At 37.9% G+C, this 19,795-nt stretch overlaps 1 protein-coding gene across 1 annotated transcript in view; it reads right to left on the reverse strand.

Moving 5' to 3' along the window:
* Window positions 1–13,629: 13,629 nt before the first annotated feature.
* The window catches only part of LOC108773021 (uncharacterized), a 77,478-nt gene continuing 71,312 nt past the window's right edge, over window positions 13,630–19,795 (reverse strand). The window contains exon 3 of the mRNA XM_018538717.1: window positions 13,630–14,334. Coding sequence (XP_018394219.1) covers window positions 13,988–14,334 — 347 coding nt within the window. The 3' untranslated portion in view covers window positions 13,630–13,987. The remainder of the gene's footprint in view (window positions 14,335–19,795) is intronic.

The following is a 19,795-nucleotide window of genomic DNA, read 5'->3' on the forward strand; positions in this document are numbered from 1 at the left end:
CACTAATCATTATAACTATAAAAATAGAATGTCTATAAATTATGATTATTTTACAGTTATTATAGTTACATAAGTATCATTACAGACATTTTTCCCTCATTGTCACACAGTGCAAGAATCTTAAAAAAGAATTCAAATTCCAAATATTCCGGTGTACCTAAACAGTCAAGATCTTTTATACAATTCTATATATTACATTTCTTATATTCCTTCGCTTGAATTTCTTGTTTCATCTCCGCAAATAATCAGAGCGTCGGCGTTAGCTCCGACTTAGGCGATAAACCTCCGTATCCTCCTTCTTGTCGAAGTTGCGAAACATCCAGGCAACCGTAGTCTCCAAGGACCTGCATTTGGATCATGCGGGCTCGAAACTCGCCTATGCTGGACACGGGTGCGTTTATTCGCACGGGACCACCTTAGTTATGTAGATTTTAACACGAATACCCTCTTAACCGATTGGTCGGCGGGCAATGTCATTATCATTCCAACTCGATGAGACATAATTTCGATCACGATTCTCTGTAAATTAAATTAGTTTACTGATGCAATTGCGAAACTGTGTTGACATTTAGAATATTGCTTATAATTATGTAAATTTCTTTTGTAGCTTCATACGTAAATCAGCATCGTTGTTAATATCTTTTGGTTATTAAGCTCTATGAAATCTCTGTTTACCACGTAATCTAATTATAGAGTGACTGTTAAATCTACGCTCATCGCACACGCAGATTTATTTACCGACTGCGCAGAGTGCGCCGCTTAGAATCGATTATTGTATCGTTTCGTTGCGTTTCATCGAACCGCGTCGGATTTATTTCCAGTTAGATAACCGTGCAGGCAACGTACAGCCACCGCACCTGTAATGGCGAAATGCAACATCGAGCTTAATAATCGCTGACGAGTTCGTAGCGATATCTGTTTTAACGTGCGTTTAACAAAAAAAAAGGGGGGGGGGAAAGGCAAAGGGGGAAATGGTTCATATTTGCAAGGTAAAGAGAGGAAAAGATCGAGGCGGAAAATGCAACGGCGCAGAGCGATGCCGAACGAAACGAGTTACCATGTTCGGATACCCTTTGATAAGCAAGCAGATATCCGATGGTCCAGAACACATACACGCACTCTCTCTCTATCTCTCTCTTTCTCCCTCTTCTCTCTGATGCAGCAGCCGAGTGCATATGGTACAAACGGTCGTATCGCGCGCGCGAAAGAGATGCACCCGATGCGTTCTCGCGAAGCGTGTACGCACAAAACAACAGCGGCGGTAGACAGCGTCGGGAGGGCTCGGGGTGGTAACATCGGATAAAATCAGAGAAACACGTGTTCGGCGGGCAGGGAAACGGGCTCCGACGTGCTCATAAACGTTTGAATGCGATTAAGCCGGTAGAACAGTAGTGGCAACACACCAAGCGACAATGAACGACTCCCATCATTTCTCTCTATTCCATTTCCTATCGTTCCTCTTTCCCTTCGGCTCCTTTTCTCAATCTTATCTTGACTTTCGCGATCGTTCAAGAATTCTAAACTCTCACTTTTATCTAGATCAACAAGGCAATATGACAAAGTGAGTGTTGATATCTGTAATATTATATATAATACATTTGAAATATAAATCACGGACTTTGAATCTCTTTTTTTTTTTTTTTTATTTTTTTTACTATTGGAAAGGTATAATCGCACTTTTACTCACTTTCACCGTATTTATTTACGCACATGAAGTAGTCCTGTATTTTCCGTCGTTTCTCACACTTTATGGGATATTTGGATACGTCGAATTTATGCTACAAAGAAAGCAACCTGGTAGCGTATGTCGGCCAACCTTGTTTGACGGGCTTTCTCTTCCCGTCTCGCGAGAATTCGATGATCATGCATTGATGACAAATAAGAGGCTCTTTTATTTAAACACCCGACTTTTCCCAAGGTCTCGCAGTCCGCTTTTTTCCTCTCTTCATCCGATCAGTGCCATCGTTCCGCTTCCACTTTGTAAATTATTTGAATTGCAAATTGTGAAATAAAATTTTTTTCACTCGAAATTACAAGTTACTACTTCCTATATGGAAATATCCGTGAACGGGTTCTTGCGTTTAAGATAAAAAAAAATATTAAGAATATCATTACCGATATTACCGACATTAAGAATAAAAATAAGTTCAAGGAGTACAGGATTCTCAAGTATATATTTTAAAACGCGCATTTGTATAAATAAATTTTATTTTTTTAATACAATAAAAGATGAGGTAATTCCTAATAAAGATAAAAGAATATAGTTAAACACTTATGAAATAATATCGCACTAGGAAAAACATTTAGTGCCGCCAGTAAAACTTGACACATTTAGTTTTGTTTGCTTAATATATTTCAACTTTGAAAATAACAGTTGATAAAAAACGATTTTTTTATTTAAAAAACTGAAAAATACATTAAGCAGAAGCAACTAAATTTTTTTATAAGCAAAATATTTGGTTGCTATTAAAAATTCTTCGACTAAACAATATATTGAGAAAATTATTTTTCTAATGTAAGATATAATAAAAATCTGTTTTATTTGGTTTGTTACTTTCTATAAAGTTCTTGATAGCTTTTTTTGATGTTATACACTCGATGTTACTGTAATTTTTTTTATAAGAATGCAAGAACGATGGACAGGCAGTGACGGATAAAAATGGAATTTCGAAAGTCAAATCAAAAGCCGAAATCCATTGGAATAACTGTGAATAATCAAGCACTCGGGAATACGCGCGGCCATTTCGCGGGGGTTGCAGTTCGGTGCGGCAGCCGCATTGTGTGTACTGTCGGAGAACAATATATCAGTGAGAAAAAATACTGCCGGATTAATCATAAACCATGGTGATTTTTTAGCTGCGCAGATTATTTATAACACGCTCAAGCACGATTCTTTGAAATAGATGTTGGTTTGACGATGTATCTGGCAACCAATCCACGACAGCACCAGCTATTGTTATACATAAATCTATATTTGTTACATAAAACTGTTACTAAAAAAGATCAAATTGATAAAAATCTCATAAAATAATAGTAGATATATATTTTTCATATAGCATTTCATACATAAATGATTATTTAATATTTTTAATTCAAAGGGGGTATATTTATTATGTATAAAATCGTTTTACAATTTTTGTAATATAATTTTTTACTCTTTATACTTAAAATTACGAATAATATTTTAATTATTTCTTATGAATTCTTAGTGGAGAGAGGGGAGAGAGAGAGAGAGAGAGAGAAGAGAGAGAGAGAGAGAGAGAGAGAGAGACATACTCATCTTATTATAAAATTTTTTTATTTATAATTAAATCGGATAAATCGATCTCTTCTTCATAAAAGATATATATAATTATGATTTGTTAATCTGAAGATATCAATAGATTTAATAGAAGGATTACCGATGTAAGTTGTTACAAGAAACGAGCGACTCCAATGCCTGGCGTCCGAGTTCACTGCCGATTGTAGTCGGGCATCGAAATCTCCAACACTAGTCCAACTGCTATTTGATTCTATTTTTGAAATATTAGTGATATTGAGTCTGTTCTATTCCTATCACTGAGGTTTTGCATGTGTCTTTCTACAATAAACTAGCTAAATATAAAGCTTCCGTGTTTTCCTTTAAAGATCTATAATAATTTTTACTTAACAACTTTGCGCTGTCAGTGCCTTCATTTTACAGTAATATTTTTACATTATTGCTGTTCGAAATTTCTGCATTCGGGCGGACACATTATTCCACGTTAATGACCTATTACATCAACGATTACATAATGCATATTACGGAGGGGAATATATTAAATGGTATAATAACGAGAGCGTGAAGTATTCAAACTCACTTGCCTTGAATTCATTCCTCTCGATTAAATGTCAGTCATTATTTATTTTGGCAGATTGTTCCTTTGAAATCCAGTTCCATCAATATTTATATAACGAGAGGGAAAATGAATGATCGTATAGAAAAATAAGTGGGCAATAAGTTTGCCCGGGTCAGCCTTTCGCTGCGTAAGCAATTACTGTTCAATAAATATCTAATTAATTATTTAATTAATGGAACGACAACCAGTATGCGAATCTGTGTGAATAATTAAACGAATAAAATTCAATTTGCATTTGGCTCGACCTATCGCCATCGTCCATTGCATAAACTATTGCGCCATGCAGCGATTATGCCCGCGCACGAAAACATTGTTTATTTCATAACTAATATGTGCGGGAAAGCGTAATTTGCGTCAGTACTAATATTTGCTTTTCGAGAACACTTTGTACGTTATAAAACACCATAATGCTCTACGATCAAAGAGCCCTTGCGCAATTGTTTCACGTACCCTTCATTAATCGCATGCCCCCTTTATGTTTCTGGCCCCCGTCCCTCTTTATTTCTTCGTATATATTGCATCCGATATTGTCGATAAGGTTCTCATATCGATATTGACGAGAAAAAGGGGATGCGGCAGGCAGACGAAGCGGGAGAGAGATTGGTCCAGTCGATCGGGAATTTTGCTCTCGACCCGCGCTCGAAACACGAAATATCATCGACGTCTGTGCCTCGCGGGCCTGCCGCGTCATTGGTCGTCGAAAATTAACATGCGAACGACCAGGAAATATCGTGCGAATTAAAAAACCGGACGAAATGGGGAGAAGCGCGCGAGCGAACGGTCGATCGAGGGGCGAGAATAAAAATCGGAGGGTGCGCCTTCGTGTGTTTCGCTCTCTTTTTTTTTTCCCCCCCTCCATCTCACTCGGTCCCGGGGAGGCCGACGGCGGTTTCTGTGTTTTCGTCCATCTCTGCGTATCACGTTCGCCCGTTTTTGCACGCGGAATCACGTCGATCATCCCGTCGCAAGGTTTCCTACTTGCTGCGCGCGTGGAATACTCGTCAGGAATTCGTGAAATTTGTTTTAATTGCACGATGCGCATCTCCTCGCCGTTTCCTATCGCATTCATACCTCCGCTGCGTTTGCTTGTATTATAATTATTTTGCTCTGCCGTTCGTTCACTCCTCAGGATAATCCGACTTTTTCGTGTTCTGCGTGACTGCTAGGATTTTGTATGATATTTAGTAATTTTATTAAGATGATCTCTCTTGATGTAGTTTTCCTAAATTATGTATCTTCTCTAATTTGAGCATTTCAAATAATATTTTTTTTTTCTATTTCAGGTAAGAAACAATATTTTAAACCAGTCTTCGTTCGGTGAGTGAACTTTTTATTGCTTATGGAAAGAACAGTTTTGTTAAAGTGTCTAAAAAATTTAACTGGATACGGACAAAATTTTTACTAAACCATCGAAATAATTATATAAAACACTCATATTGGTTGCTATAATGTCAAAACTTCTTGCAACCTTGCTCATTGTACTCATTGACATACTGAATAATTATTTTAAGACCTGTGTCTGGCTAAACTTTTAAATATTTCAGCAAAATCATTCTTTCCATATCCGCGCATGTTTTTCAATTTATTATCACGTTATTATTTCATTAAAATAATGCAATTGGATTTTTAATTTGTTTGGATGAATATCTATACGTTAATCGATCACGATAGTATCATTTGCTTGTTATCCTCATAAGCCTGGTGTGTTAACATCATGTTGCATCAAATTCCGTTTTAACGTATGCGATCGAACAATTGTCAGTTTAATCCTTTGTGACGAGCAAAAACGTTGCTGCATTCGGCGTAAATACCATATATATTCGAAATACTCTATCATTGTAGAAGAGCCCCTGAAAATCCATACGTTATCCCGGGGAAAACGGTTATTCTCTATACTTGATCGGAAAGTACTTATTCATGCATTTGTACTTCTCCGCACATCGTAACGATAAAGAGCTAGTTTTAGCTGCATATAGGGCAAAATATTATACCGAATTTATTGGAGCCTGCTTTAGAAAATGGGGAAAAATGGCGTTAAGATAATTTTGAGCTGGAATTACAAAGAATGTTGTCAGAAATTTTTTTAAACGTTGTTTAAAACGTAATTTAATCGTATTAATTTATTTTTATGAGCCCTAAGGGCATACATACCTTGCTTTCTCTTAGTGCATGATCGCTGTTGTATCTCACGACAAGAATTTATTAAATAACGAGCACAACCGGGGAAACGCTCTATTAATAATGCGGGGTGGACACGTAGCGTTTGACTGTACCCAGAGCTCGCAGAACTCTTTGACGTTGCTTATCGGTGATGCTGGCGAGTAGGCTCCGGGGCAAGTAATCGGCGATACAAAATGGAAAACGCTGATAATTTAAGCGTGGGGCCCTCCGCTCGGCTGATCGAGACGGCGGAGGAGGTGGGGGGGGGGACGGACGGAGTGATAGAAAGAGAAAGAGAGACTGGTGGAATAATCTAGAGCGTTATTTTATTCGTTGCTGTGGTGCAGTCGATGCACAAAGTTTTCATAAACGTTGCTCGTGGGCACGTTGAACGTGCGCGTCTCTCTATCTCCTCTCCTCTCGTCTCCCCCTCTCTCTTTTCCTCTGACCTCGCGAGAGAGCTCTTCCGTTTCCTCTCTCGCTCGCAGCATGCGGCAGACAACGGTTAATCAATGGGCTTCAAGCGCAGGCTCGCATCCCGGGATCTTTCCTGATGGACAGCGGCAACAGCAGCAACAACACGCGCCCACCCGGGGATGCGAGGTGAGGGTAAAGGAGCGAGAGAGGGAAAGAGCGACACAATAGGGAGGAGAGAGAGGAAGCGTATCGAGAATTAGATGAAGAGAGGAGGGATGAAACGAAGGTAGAGAGTGAGCGAGTAAACGAGAGCGCCGCGGGCGCGTAAAACTAGCGAACAATTTAAACTCCCCTTTCAAGTCGCGGCTTTGTTTATGCGAACGAAAATAATTCGTCCGCGTGTCTGTCTCTCCGTCCGACGTGGGCGCGAAAATAACCAGGATATACATGTTGCTGCATTCGCGGATGCGTAACCACGCTTGCATCGCCTATAAATCGGCGTTCCACAGAATCGATCTGCGACAGAATTAAATCTTCGGAAGATAAACTCGAATGTTACGTGAATTTGTTTTTACTGGTCTTTGTGTATGGTAGAATCTAGAGATCCTTTGATTGGAGTTTAGCCACCACAGGGAGTCGCACATTTTTCATCAAAATCATGCGAATGAGAAAAGATATGTTTTATCTCGCTTTGACTAACACGATTTGACGAAATATGTCTGATCGGTTATAAAATGTTGTCTATTTAATAACACATGTCGAGACGAGCATCATTCTACTTTACGCAACGGATGGTTTTATTGAAATATTGAAAAAATTTAATTAGATACACAGATCCGAAGATAATTTTATTGGCTTATTAAAATAATTACGTAGGACGCTTAGACTGGTTGTTAGAATGTCAAAACTTTTTATAACACTGATCATCATGTTTGAGTTTGTTATATAATTACTTTGATGGTCCAAAATTCCTTTCAGAGCTGTGTGTTTACATAAATTTTTAGATTCTTCAGCAAAATCGTTCTTCTCGTGTATCTTTCTTGACGTTCAGCAAGTAACAAACATAGAAAAATACTTGTATCCAACCATAGGTTGCTATCTTTCATGGCCAGATTTTGATTAAAAAATTTTTATAGGAGAATCGCGCGTACATGAGGAGTGCTCTAACATCCGTTAGAAAACCGCGATCGATCCAAAAGATGATTTTACAATCTCGCAAAATCTGTACATACCAATATACAATACTAGAAAATTACACTATCGGTAGTTGATCATTTCGCGATTTCTCGTAAGACTTACAGCGTCGATAATAGCACAGGTGAAAGATAGAGAAATAAAAGCAATCCCACACTTGGAACGCAACGCCGCAAAACTGACGTTAGCTTTGAAGAGAGCAATCGGTAAGGAAGCCAAAGCGAACGGGGAACGGTTCTCCGCGCTGTGAAATTAGTCTCGAATCGCGCGGCCTGTCGGTCTCACCGTCAAGTAAGAGAATTACTTTCGAACTCGCAGACCGATAAAACAGGCCCTCTTTCATTCGCTACCGCGCGACTCGACTCTATACTCTCGGCTCGACTTGGCACAACGGACCTAAAAACTTTCCGCACTCGTAAATGAGAGCCACCTGGACGCTCAGTTTTATGGTCCATTTGCATACGGCTTTAAAAGTGCCGTCAAAAGAATCTTGTAATTAAAAGCACGGCATGGCGCATCTTCGCGAATATCAACTCGGTCGTCGTTTTTCAGCAGCGTCAATTCGTGGAATTTCCGTCTGTCTCTTTCGTAGCCCGCGGGAGATAACGGGATCCTTCGCGATCTCGTGAAAATCGTTAACTTCGTTCGTCGAAGCAATTGCCAATTAACCGTTTTTTTCGATCATCGAAATATCGTGCTTGTGACAGCGTTCATATTATTTTTGCAACGTTGAATACGCGTTATATCGCTTTATCGATGCGCCGTTTTTTTTTTTTTTTCTGACGATACGGAAAAGATTTCAAATCGGCGTGTGTAGCGCGTTTCCGAACACGTCGAACGGCCGCTAGAACGGGTTTACCCGCAAAATTGGACGAATCGTTGGGAGAGGCTGAGAGGAACGAACGAGCGACATTGCACACACGTACTGCATTCGCGCGAAATAGGGGTACGAAGAAAAATGCAAGGAGAGGGGCGGAGGAGGGGACAAAACTTCCAGCGAGATTGGATCCCTGAAAGTGGTTCGTGCTGACTTCCCCTGATTACCAGTTTCGCTGATGGATTCTTCTCCTTCTGAGAGCTGTCCTGCTTCGTCTTCATCATCGCTCTCGCTTTTACCGATTTGCGATTGTCCACCCTCCTCGAAAATCGCTTTAAGTGTTTCCCAATACTAGCCGGTAACGCTTTATTTTCTCGGTTACTTTTTTTTTTTTTTTTTAATAAATCTTACATTTTGCCGATGATTGCACGTGATAGTGCCCAAAGATACATTGCATCTGTGAATTGCGTATGATCCAAGTGCAGAATATCAGTACAGATTGAACTGAAAGCTATCCGAAATATCGAACAATTTCGACCACCATTTGCGCGAGTGAATTTTCTATAACGTTGAAAGCTATTGGTTTTGGAATACACCTGCGAAAAATATTGCAATGTCGACGGAACTTACGTTAGAAACTCAACGGCGTAATTATTGCGTAATTTGTATCTGTAGGGTAGACACGACTAGCGTGAACCATGCAGTTCGAAACGAATCTGATAACGATCGAGAAGAGAGAGGAAAAGAGAGGGGAAATGAAATTAAAACAGAAACCGGAGACAAACCTCAAAACGTACCATCGCGCCGCACTAACTCAGCTTACGGGAAAAAAATTCTGATACGCTGGCAAAACCAATTATTTCATGGGAATGCAGCTTGCGGTTCATTTAACGCAACGTGGCTACCTGATATTTTATATAAAACTGTCCACCGATGTGTGGAGGGTTGAATCAGTTTGCGGTCACAGTGACCGCACTGGCCACCGACATTTCACCAACAACGTTCACAACTTTTTTTCAACTCGTGTTACGCAAAGAATGCATTCGTTCGACCATTGGTAATCTATCGCATTACATTCGCGGCAGACGCGATTTCTTCCTTTACCGATTCCCTCATTAAACGCCTGAATTTGAACACACGAAATGGTAATGATTATCCCAGCAGTAGGCGCTAAAATATCCTTTTTTTATACACAGAAAGTATGGCTACGTTCAGCAGAGAAAGCAATTGTAAAATTCTTCAATATGATTCGTTTATACATTTAGATCTATAAAAATTCAAAAGCATTAACCAATTAAAACATGTTACGACAGTTGCAAAGCTGTTTTCTCTGCTAAACGCAGCCAATGATTCTGCTAAAATATCTAAAAATTTAAGTCGATACAGATCTGAAAATAACTGTGTAACTTCTAAAATTTTTGACATTTCAGCGATTGGCTTATTTCTGTATTTTGACAGAGCACATCAAAATAATTTTATACTGGATCTGTATCTAGTTTAATCAATCAAAATGTTATCTCAAATGTAAAAAGGAATATAATTGCTGTCATGTGAATTTTATTAACTTTGGGGCAATTTGATTGGTTAATAATCTGCTGCCATTATACGCGCAATGGAATATCTTATATTTTTATATCATAGTTCATTCCGCGTATTATTTACTTTTACATTAAAAGTAAAATGAGCTATTGAACGAGTATTGGAATATCAATATTTTATTTGCTTTTAAAGTACACTTTTTAACAGCAAACTCAAGTCTGAAAATGCCAAGACTGGATCGACTGAATCGATTGAATCTTGCACGAAGTTATCATCGCATATTTTCTCTTTATTTTTGTAACATCATTTGATTGACGCTTAAATTGAGTTAAACGTGAATCGGAACGCTTATACGAATGCGATAAAAGGCGATTAAAGATGCAGCTGTCAATTAACGAATGAAAACTTAATAACACTATGTATAAACCGCGAACGGAAGGAATTACTTGAGATTTTCTTCCCTGTGGCGTATAATCAAATTAAGCGTGACTCTTCAGTTTAAAATCCCGTCACTCATTTAAAAAGTAATCTTTATAGTTTCACTGAAGATTGTCTCCGTTAACCGTTCTTCATTAGTAAATTGGCCAACAGAGGTCGGCATCCCTCATTAAAGATACACCGTGCCGCGTATATACCGAAAAGTTTTCGAACTAATTTGCCGTAACTTCCTCTCGTAAAGGCTGTCTCCTTCCTTTATATTAAATAAAAATTTCAGTAATGGCATTCTTGTACAGCATCCAATTTGCGAAGATTACATTCCTCGCCAAAGGATCGAAGGAGGCTAACTATCAATAAGCTCGGAGGGACACTTCCTTTAATCGCGCATCTTCATTTCCAATTATTACTTTTATCAGAATTCTGATCTCGAGACGTCGGATTCACTGTTATTCTACGTTCGTACCAACACTCCTTTATCTTTATTAACACAAAATCACCGACAATCGGCGCTTAATGGCTTATAGCACATCTACGTTTTTATCTCTATTATGTACAAGGCGCAAAAGGACGTTAGGTATAAAGGCACATGTTCATTCCGCTGCAGAATTCGCTTAAAAACGTTACGAACGACGTTTCACAAGATCGCACACAAGTGCGCTTCACTCACAGTTTTAACAAATAAACTATAATTAACACTACGGGCTCGAGCGTGCTCGAGACGAGGAGAGCCTCGGGTGTGATTGTTAGTATCTAATTGTTTTGTCCGATGAATCGCGGCCCGCGGATCTTGATTTAGGGATTGATCGATCGTCGCGTCGCGTCGGTCGTTGTTTGCACCCATTTATTGGCGCGGCGAGAATTCGTTCGCTTTTCCAGCGCTTTTACACGCGGGCCGCAACAATATCGCGCATCTCGTACGATACGCCATTACTAATTGCCGGCAAGCCTGCCGTTGTCATGTGTGCGTGTTTGCGTGTACTTCACAATCGGCGGGCGTGCACAATCGTATTATCGACTATTGATTTCGGAAGGCATCGACTTGTACCGCAATGCCGTCCACGCGCGAAACGTATCGATTCCTTCCTTCGGTACAGCTCTGCACAAAGCGAATAGCGACACGCATCATTGTGAAAATTCGATCATTTTCTTCGTTTGAATAATTATTCGGATTACACGTGATCGTTTTCTTAGACTCCTCTTAATATTATCAAGTATCTTGCATTCTTTACGTTTGAGCTGTTGGGTGAAACAGCAATAAATTGTGCAAGTAAAGGATGATTTTGCTAAAATATCTGAAGATTTAACTAAATACAGATTTAAAAATAATTTTACTTTGGACCATCAAAGTAATTATACAGAAACGATGATGCGAAAAATTTCAACATTTTAGCAGCCAGTTAGAGCGTTCTACGTAATTATTGTGATAGTTCAAGATAAAACTATTTTTAGACACTTCAGTCAAATTATTATTTCCGTGTAACAGCTTTTTTTTAATTCATGAACAGAGTAAAATCTCATTTTCTTTTTTTATAAACTTTTTCTTCTTTTTTTATGTTACATGGAAATAATTATACTCTCAACAGGAATACTCAAACAGGAAATGTAATAATATGTAAATATAACTTTTTTTCTTCTATACAGTCACAATCTATATTACTATTTCGTCCAACGACTCTTAAAATAATATTAACAAGCTAACAATATTCTGAATCAACTAGTCTTTTATGTGTTTACAATCTGTATTACGTTTACAATGACGCATTAACAATATTTTGGCGATACTGGACTATTTATGTAGGCATATTTAATATATAATATTTAAAGACTCGCTTCTCGACGGAGACCCTGACAAGAAAACAATTAAAGCGCAGTGGAAGTTTTTGCGTTGGAAACACTGTCTATAGTCTTCGTTTAATGAGAAAGAACTAGTTTTGCTAAAGTATCTAAAATTCAGCTAGATCTAAAAATAATTTTATGAAACGCTTTAAACATTGATGATAATGGTACAAAAAATTTTAACGTTCTGACCATGCAGTTTAATCTTCTGACGACAACATGGATTTTGACTCTTCCGTTAGCAAAGGATCTTTGAGAAATAGGATACATTTTTTATTGTTTTGAATTATATTTTATAAGGAATTAAATAATATATAAAAATAAAAAAATTCTGATATAGGTATACTTATGAAAGCTTTAACGAGTTTTCAACCATCATATAAAAATTATATTTTACTTATTTTCACAAATTTAGGTATCTATTTAAATTCACAATCAGAATATTAATGGCTTTTAAAAACTTCAATTGTGGAAGAGTTAAACTCCCTATATAATCATTTTGATAACCTAAACAAAATTATTTTCAGATCTGTATCTAGCAAAATGTTTAGATACTTTATCATAACCGTGCTTTCCGTGTAGATTGACAAATACATATTGACAAATTCAGTTTACAAACCGTCACTACTAACCACAATATTCGTTAGATGGATTATAGTGCGATCGAAGCGTCCAACGGCGTCGTGTTCGAGTTTGATAATCTATCATGGAGCACTCCATGGGTTGATTTTCCCGCAAGTGTGTGTGTCAGTGGCGTGTATTGCCCGTGGTGGCTCTCGTATTTCCGTCTAACGATCAACTTCCGAGGCTTCTTATCCATTGACGAGGCGGGTGATAGAAAGAAAGAGGGAAAGAGATAGAAGGACGTCTATCGACGAGAAACGTTCGTAAAGCACCGATCGAAAGAAGAGACTGAGGAAGGTGCTTTGGCTCTCTCGCAGTCTAGAGCAGGATCTCATCAACGATTAAGAACCGCATCGAAGGTGCAGGACGCTTTTCTGCGTCAGGCAATTCCTCCCGTCAGAAGGGAAGGCTGATCACATCACAGACGGAAGTCGCTCCACCTCCGGTTTCTCTTTTATTGACGCAGCGGTGCTCATCACGACGAACGTATCCATTCCTTCATTCCCTCCCACTCTGGAAAAGGGGAAACATTCTTTGCCTTCGACGAAGATCGCTTCGATATTCATTGGGCAAAGATTTATCCACCAGTAATTTCCCCAGAACGCTTGTCGCGCGATTCATCGGCTCTAGTATGCTATCGTCGACGGCGATGCTCTTGCGACGTAGAATTCACGATTGTCACGATAATCTCGCCGTCGTGTTCTCCTCGCGATCGTCAGATGCTCTCGAACGTCTCCTCCTTGTTTCCTTTGAAAGTTCCGCAATCGTGACAGGGCCCGGGCGTCTCACGCTAGCTTCTATCGATCGATGTGATGGAATAGTTAAGTGACTGCGATCGCTTCCGCGTGTGGGAGGAAGATACGAAAATCCGAGTGATGGATTTATTAAAGAGAGAGAATAATTTTCCCCATGTATTCGGAGACTCGTGAGATATTTTTTGAGGCGCCGGTGATCTCACAGCACGCGTGTTTTTTTACTATTCCTCTATTACGAGGGAAGCACTTTCCTTTTAGGGCGATGATCGTGTTTTCTCCTCTTTCCTTTTTGTTTCGAGACGAGTATCGCGTGCCATTCACCGCCTTCTTCATTTCCTACGCACGAATATATTCTCCAGAAGCTCCTTCGTGATCAGTCGATGAGGTCTCGTCGGGCTCTCGGTGGGCGTACCGTAAAGACGACTGTTGATGGCGTAGAGCTTCGGGCTGAGCTCGCACCTTACGTTGAACCACCAGTCGCAGACGAAAACCGCTTGGCTGAATTGCGTGCCGTTCGGACAGAGAAACGTTGCTTGTCGACCGTCTATGTCGCAATAATGCCACGCCTGGCATCTCGTCTCCACGTCGGCGAAGAAGCCGGGGAAGGACTGATCGTCGCAGTAGAAATTCGTGTAAGGTACCTTTCCCAGCACCGGATAATCTGTGCCCGGTCGACCTGCAATTGCAATGAGTACCGTAAGTCCTTCTACTTCTAATGTGACTGATGCAGATACTTTAAGTGTGATTCAGCATATTAAATTGATAGAATTAAATATTTGTATAGATAGAATTAAAATATTCGTGTATATATTTTTTAATATTAATGAGGACATTTGATAAATTGAAACAATAATTGATATTTTAACCGTCTTCGATGTTAAAGTGTGTTTTATCGTTCTCCTTGATATCGTGTTCAATCGTATATTCGAAATCCTAAATAATTTATAGATTATTCCGACTGTAATTTCAACACTCACGAATTCCCTTTGCGTGAACCCACGAGCGCATATAAAGCGCCAAGCGATCTGGATGAGTTAGCTACTTAAATGAACGAACGCAAAGGGGTTAAACGACTCAGTGCAACCACGGTTCTTTGCCTTTTCTCTATTTCCGTTTCCATCTCTTCGTTTGTAGTCGCAACCATTCGAATCTCATCAGAAAATTGCAATTTCTCGCATAGCTTTATCGGACAATGGTACGATCGAACACTAAGAATAGACAGAGTATTTGTTTAAATAAAGTGTTAAAAGATAAAAGAAAAAGTAAATTAAAATGTAAAAATATATTGTCTTTTTTTAAAGAGATCTCATTTATATAATTTTGTGCTTGTATTGAAAAATTGCACTTAAGATAATTGTTATCTATAGAAAATTTAGCTGGATACAAATTTGAAAATAATTCCATTGGATCATTATAGGAGGCTCAAACTAGTTGCTATAGAATATCAAAATTTTTTGAAACATTCTTTTTGCTTAAGTTTTTTGCATATATAATTATTTTGATTGGTTCAACAAAATTATTTTCATATTTGTATTTATAAATTTTTAGATACTTTAGTAAAATTGTTCTTTCCGTATAAATTTTGTTTTATAGATTATACTTCACGACGGATGTGAAGATAAAAAATTTCATTCTTTGTCTTTGTTAAAATTCTTTACATATTCGGAATGCTTTTCTGGAATGAAAACCAAAATATCATCAATGTAATATCAATGTCAAATATAAATAAGTAATCTAAGATTACAAAAAGAAAATGTCTCGAAATGATTAAAAAAGATAAAAACAAAGGATAAACAACTCGAAACTGTTCGCGTTATGATTGAAGTTCCATAAATTCGGAGACACCGTTAAAATAGCCCGAGAAAGTACACTGTTAATGTTTAATTATATCTAATTTGAGTTAGTTTTAATTATTCTGTAGGTCGCTACTACTCAATATCTCATTACTTTAGCTAAAACAATGGAATTAAACAATTTAACTAAAAGAAAATGTATCAAGTTTCAAATTAAAGTATTCAAATTTAATTTATTATATATTATTATAAGTGTACATCATAATATGGACGTTGTTCATTTTGAAACTAATCACACACACATAGAAGTGAATTAGATTTTTCTAAAACTTTTAGAGTGAATTGTCATTCTGAAGAGTGACCTTACTCTAAAGATTGAAAATTGACCTACTCTTTTTCAAGATTGGCTTAATTTTCACTCTTTAGAGTGAGATTCCACTTCAAAGAATCTAAAGAGTACACACATGAAAGTTAAAAGTAACAAAATGTTATTTAACTGAAGGGGATTTGATTACCATTGTTTTTTTGATATTTAACAATGCCTCTTGGGTTCCTCCACCGACACCCTTACCGTCACTTTTCTGTTCTCGCCGGCTCTTTTCTCGTTGTATGAGGCTTGGCGGAAAACGAAATAATTAGACCAGCACGGTGCACGGGCATACCTTTGAAAGGGGTGAATAGCTCGAGAACGAGAATACGTTCGACGCGGTGTTGTCATAGATTCTGCCGAAGTTATAATTACGCAGCCCAACCACGAACTGGGATGAGGATGAGAGAGAAGCAGAGTGAGAAGGAGGGAGGGAGGAAGAGGAACGAGACAAGACAGAGGGATGGTTTAGCGAGCGGAAGTGAGACGGCGAGCGTTTATTCCATGCGGGTACGCAGAATCTCTTCCGCTGACAAAACAGATCGGACAAGCGGTGCAAGGTGTGAATTTCGTATGGATGTCGATGCGACACGGTCGAGTTTATGCGACCGCGTCGCTAGGTGCACGTTCTGTATACGTTCCAGAGGTGTTGCGCGTACAGACTGTTCCATTCGTCGCCCGTATCACATCGCATCACATCGGCGCCGCGTCGCATCGGTATTCCTGCAGGCACTCGAAATGAAACCTGGCCAATCCGCTATTTTCAGCCAACTTGAACGACTTTCCGTCGAGTGAAATTGAGACGCGACAATTTCTTAACTTGCACGAAGCTTAATAATGGAGATAACGCGTTACCAGACAATAATAATTAGAATGCTAAAAGTATATGTGGGTCATTAAAATTCTTATAAAGAAATGTTAATATTGGTTGGAGGAAAAGTTCTGCGGTATTTTATCAGCTCAAAATTGTATATATACATTTAAAAAATTAGCGATTACATCATTCGATAGAACAAAGTTTCAAAGCTTTAAAAATCTGATTTTTTAATTGCGGTAAGATGATTTTTCACGGAGTTATGAGTAATTAAAATCAAAATGTTCCTTTACTTACTTAACTCGCAAATAATTCAGAAACAAAAAATTCTAGGAACATTTTTTTAAAATAAATTTTTAGAAGAAACTTTAAGCTTTCACGTTAGTCAAAAATTTTCGCAAATTTTTTTTGGTGCACGACGGATCTATAAAGTGAGAAGAAAAATTTCCCTTTTTTTCAGCCTGTAGTTTTTTATATGTAAAAATTATCATATTCACGAACTAGAAAATTATAAAATAATTTGAGAATAACCTGATCGGTGTCGAAACGTTTGTTGTTTATAATTTAAATATATTTTCTTTGTTTTTCTCTTTTTAATTGTAATATTTTTATTTCGACTTCTTTTGCCCGTTAAATCATTTAATATTTATTTATAAAAACTTTTTGAAAGTAGAGATTTCAAGCTTTAAAATTTTTCTTTTTTTTTTTTTAATTTAATTTTTGTTCATTTTTGACGAAGATATTGTATTATATATGTATATGGTTTTAAGCCAACAAAAATCGCAGAATTTTTCTTCTAACGCAATATATTCTTTAAAATTCTTGTAAAAAAAAAAGTTGAAATCTGATTATTTAACAGAACTTTATGCTTCCATCTTTTGAAACAATCAATTTTAATTAACTTACTCGAACACATAAATGATTTAATCTTGATGGATGCAAGTAATTCCGTGTACGTGAAATGTCATTTGCTAGATGTTTAAAAAATTCATACATTTTATCATTAAATATTTAATTAAATACTTGCATTTTAGAGGATTTTAGTTAAAGCATGTTTCTCAGAGAAATGACATGAAGATAGTTTCATTACATCTACTACGAAAATCCAACTTTACCCTCTACAGTTTCTATGTTTCTCCGAGAGACTTTTACGTCGTTCCATCTTTGTCACACGTTCTCGTGAACGACGGTATTTCTGCTTGACAAAACTAAAGCTTGTCGTCCGATGAGATTCGAATAGTTGGACCGACAGAGACGCAGAGAGAGAGAGAGAGATTGGTGAAGAGATTAGAGAGAGTTGTCCGAGAACACAACGGACTGCTGTATCGTTTAAATCGGGATGCTTAAAACAAATCCAGCCCTATAATATTGCTAAGAAACTTTATTACACAACTGAAATTACGTACGTATTGTGGATGGTTTGACAGTGCTCGTAATATCGGGGCGTGTAAAACGTGGAAACTAAGGAAATAGAATTGCTGTCTTTCGTATTAATGTTTATTGTTTCAGTTTATTATCTTCTTAATAATTATAGTCATTATATAATATTAAAAATTTGCATTATATGATATGATAGGACATTTTTGAAGTGAAATAACAGAGTCAATAATTGTTTTCGATAAAAAAGATGATAATTGATGAATTATATCTTTCCTCTCTTTCAAATAGGAATTACTTTATGAAATCTTTTGACAGTTGTGGTGATATAAAACTGTACATTTAGAAGATGAATTTTTTTATTCTTATTGTACATCTAAGATACTATCTCCCGCGGAGCTAACGACGGAACTTTCTTAATAAGCGTCGACCTCATTTTTAATTCTCTTCACCAATCAGAGAAAAATGCTGGTTCGCCATGGTATTTGTTATTCGAACACTTCTTAATATTACTTTAAGGAAATCGTGCGACCTCAGCGATTCCATTCTTGCACGAATTTTACGCGTTGGCACGCGACCAACGTTTCTCCGCGCGACGAGACCGGTCTTGTTATCTTTCCCGTTGAGAGATCAGCGTACTTTCCTCTCGCGTGTAATCTTATAAAGTCCTACGTCTCCCTCTCTTTTGGAAGTAAAACAAGAATCTTTAAAATCAAGGACTCGGACGGGCGCATCGCACCGTCGCGAAGCTATACGTCGCCAAACGTCGCTTCCGGAAGATCCATGGCGGTTTTCTGGCTCCGCGCTTTATTTAACTTTTCCATGGCTCTTTTTACCCGCATCTGTTTCGGCTGTCTGAACCGTTTCTAAACTAAGACCGAATCATGAAAACTGTACACGGTTTTATTGAAATATCTAAAAATTGAGCTAGATGTAAAAATCTGAAGATAGTTTTCTTGGACTATCAAAATAATTACGAAGGTTTAACGTTCTTGAGAGAGATGGTTTAAAATTAAATTATTATTTTTAAATCTATATGTAGCTAAATTTTTAGATACTTCAGCAAACTCGTTTTTTCCGTATATTTCTACAAGAAAGCGCTGCTCAACCAAATTGAAAATATTTTTAATACGAAATATTTTGTTTAAAAAAAAGACGTATAATTTCTTAACGCGCAGTGTATAGATTTAGCACATTTTAAGAACATTAATAATTTTGATATTAATAAGAATAATATGTAGTATAATATTTTAGACGATACGTGTTTCCATACGTATAACGATCATTTCGCTTTGTTACTTATTGTACTCCATTCGCTGTTCGGTATCGCGACCTCTTTTGCGATTCGAGTTGCACGAGCGTGTATCGCAGAGTCGATATTCCTTCCGCGACGAATCACGAGTTCCCTCGGATGTATCGGGAGAGACGCAATGAAAAGTTCACGTAGAGACTTGGATCGCGCCGGGAAACTTCTGTCTCGAATTATTGAGGCAGAATAAATAAGCAAAACGGGACGTACGCGAATCAGGGGATCCCCCTCTCCCCGTTCCTTCATCCTTTCCTTTTCGACTTTGCCTTTCTTCCTCGCTTCTTTCGTATAGGAACTTCTAACAAGTGCCACCGATAATAGACACTCCTCTCCTTCACCATTGGTCGTTTCTCGTTGACGTTATTATTATCGTCGACAATTATGAAGACATCGAGTTTCCGGGGCAGCGTCATATCTTCCCCTTTCTCACCTTTGCCTCGAACGTTGAGTCATCCGCGAAAAATAAGTGACATTGCT

This window comes from Cyphomyrmex costatus, unplaced genomic scaffold (genome assembly GCF_001594065.2).
Source record: "Cyphomyrmex costatus isolate MS0001 unplaced genomic scaffold, Ccosl1.0 scaffold102, whole genome shotgun sequence".
In the NCBI taxonomy this organism is placed as follows: domain Eukaryota; kingdom Metazoa; phylum Arthropoda; class Insecta; order Hymenoptera; family Formicidae; genus Cyphomyrmex; species Cyphomyrmex costatus.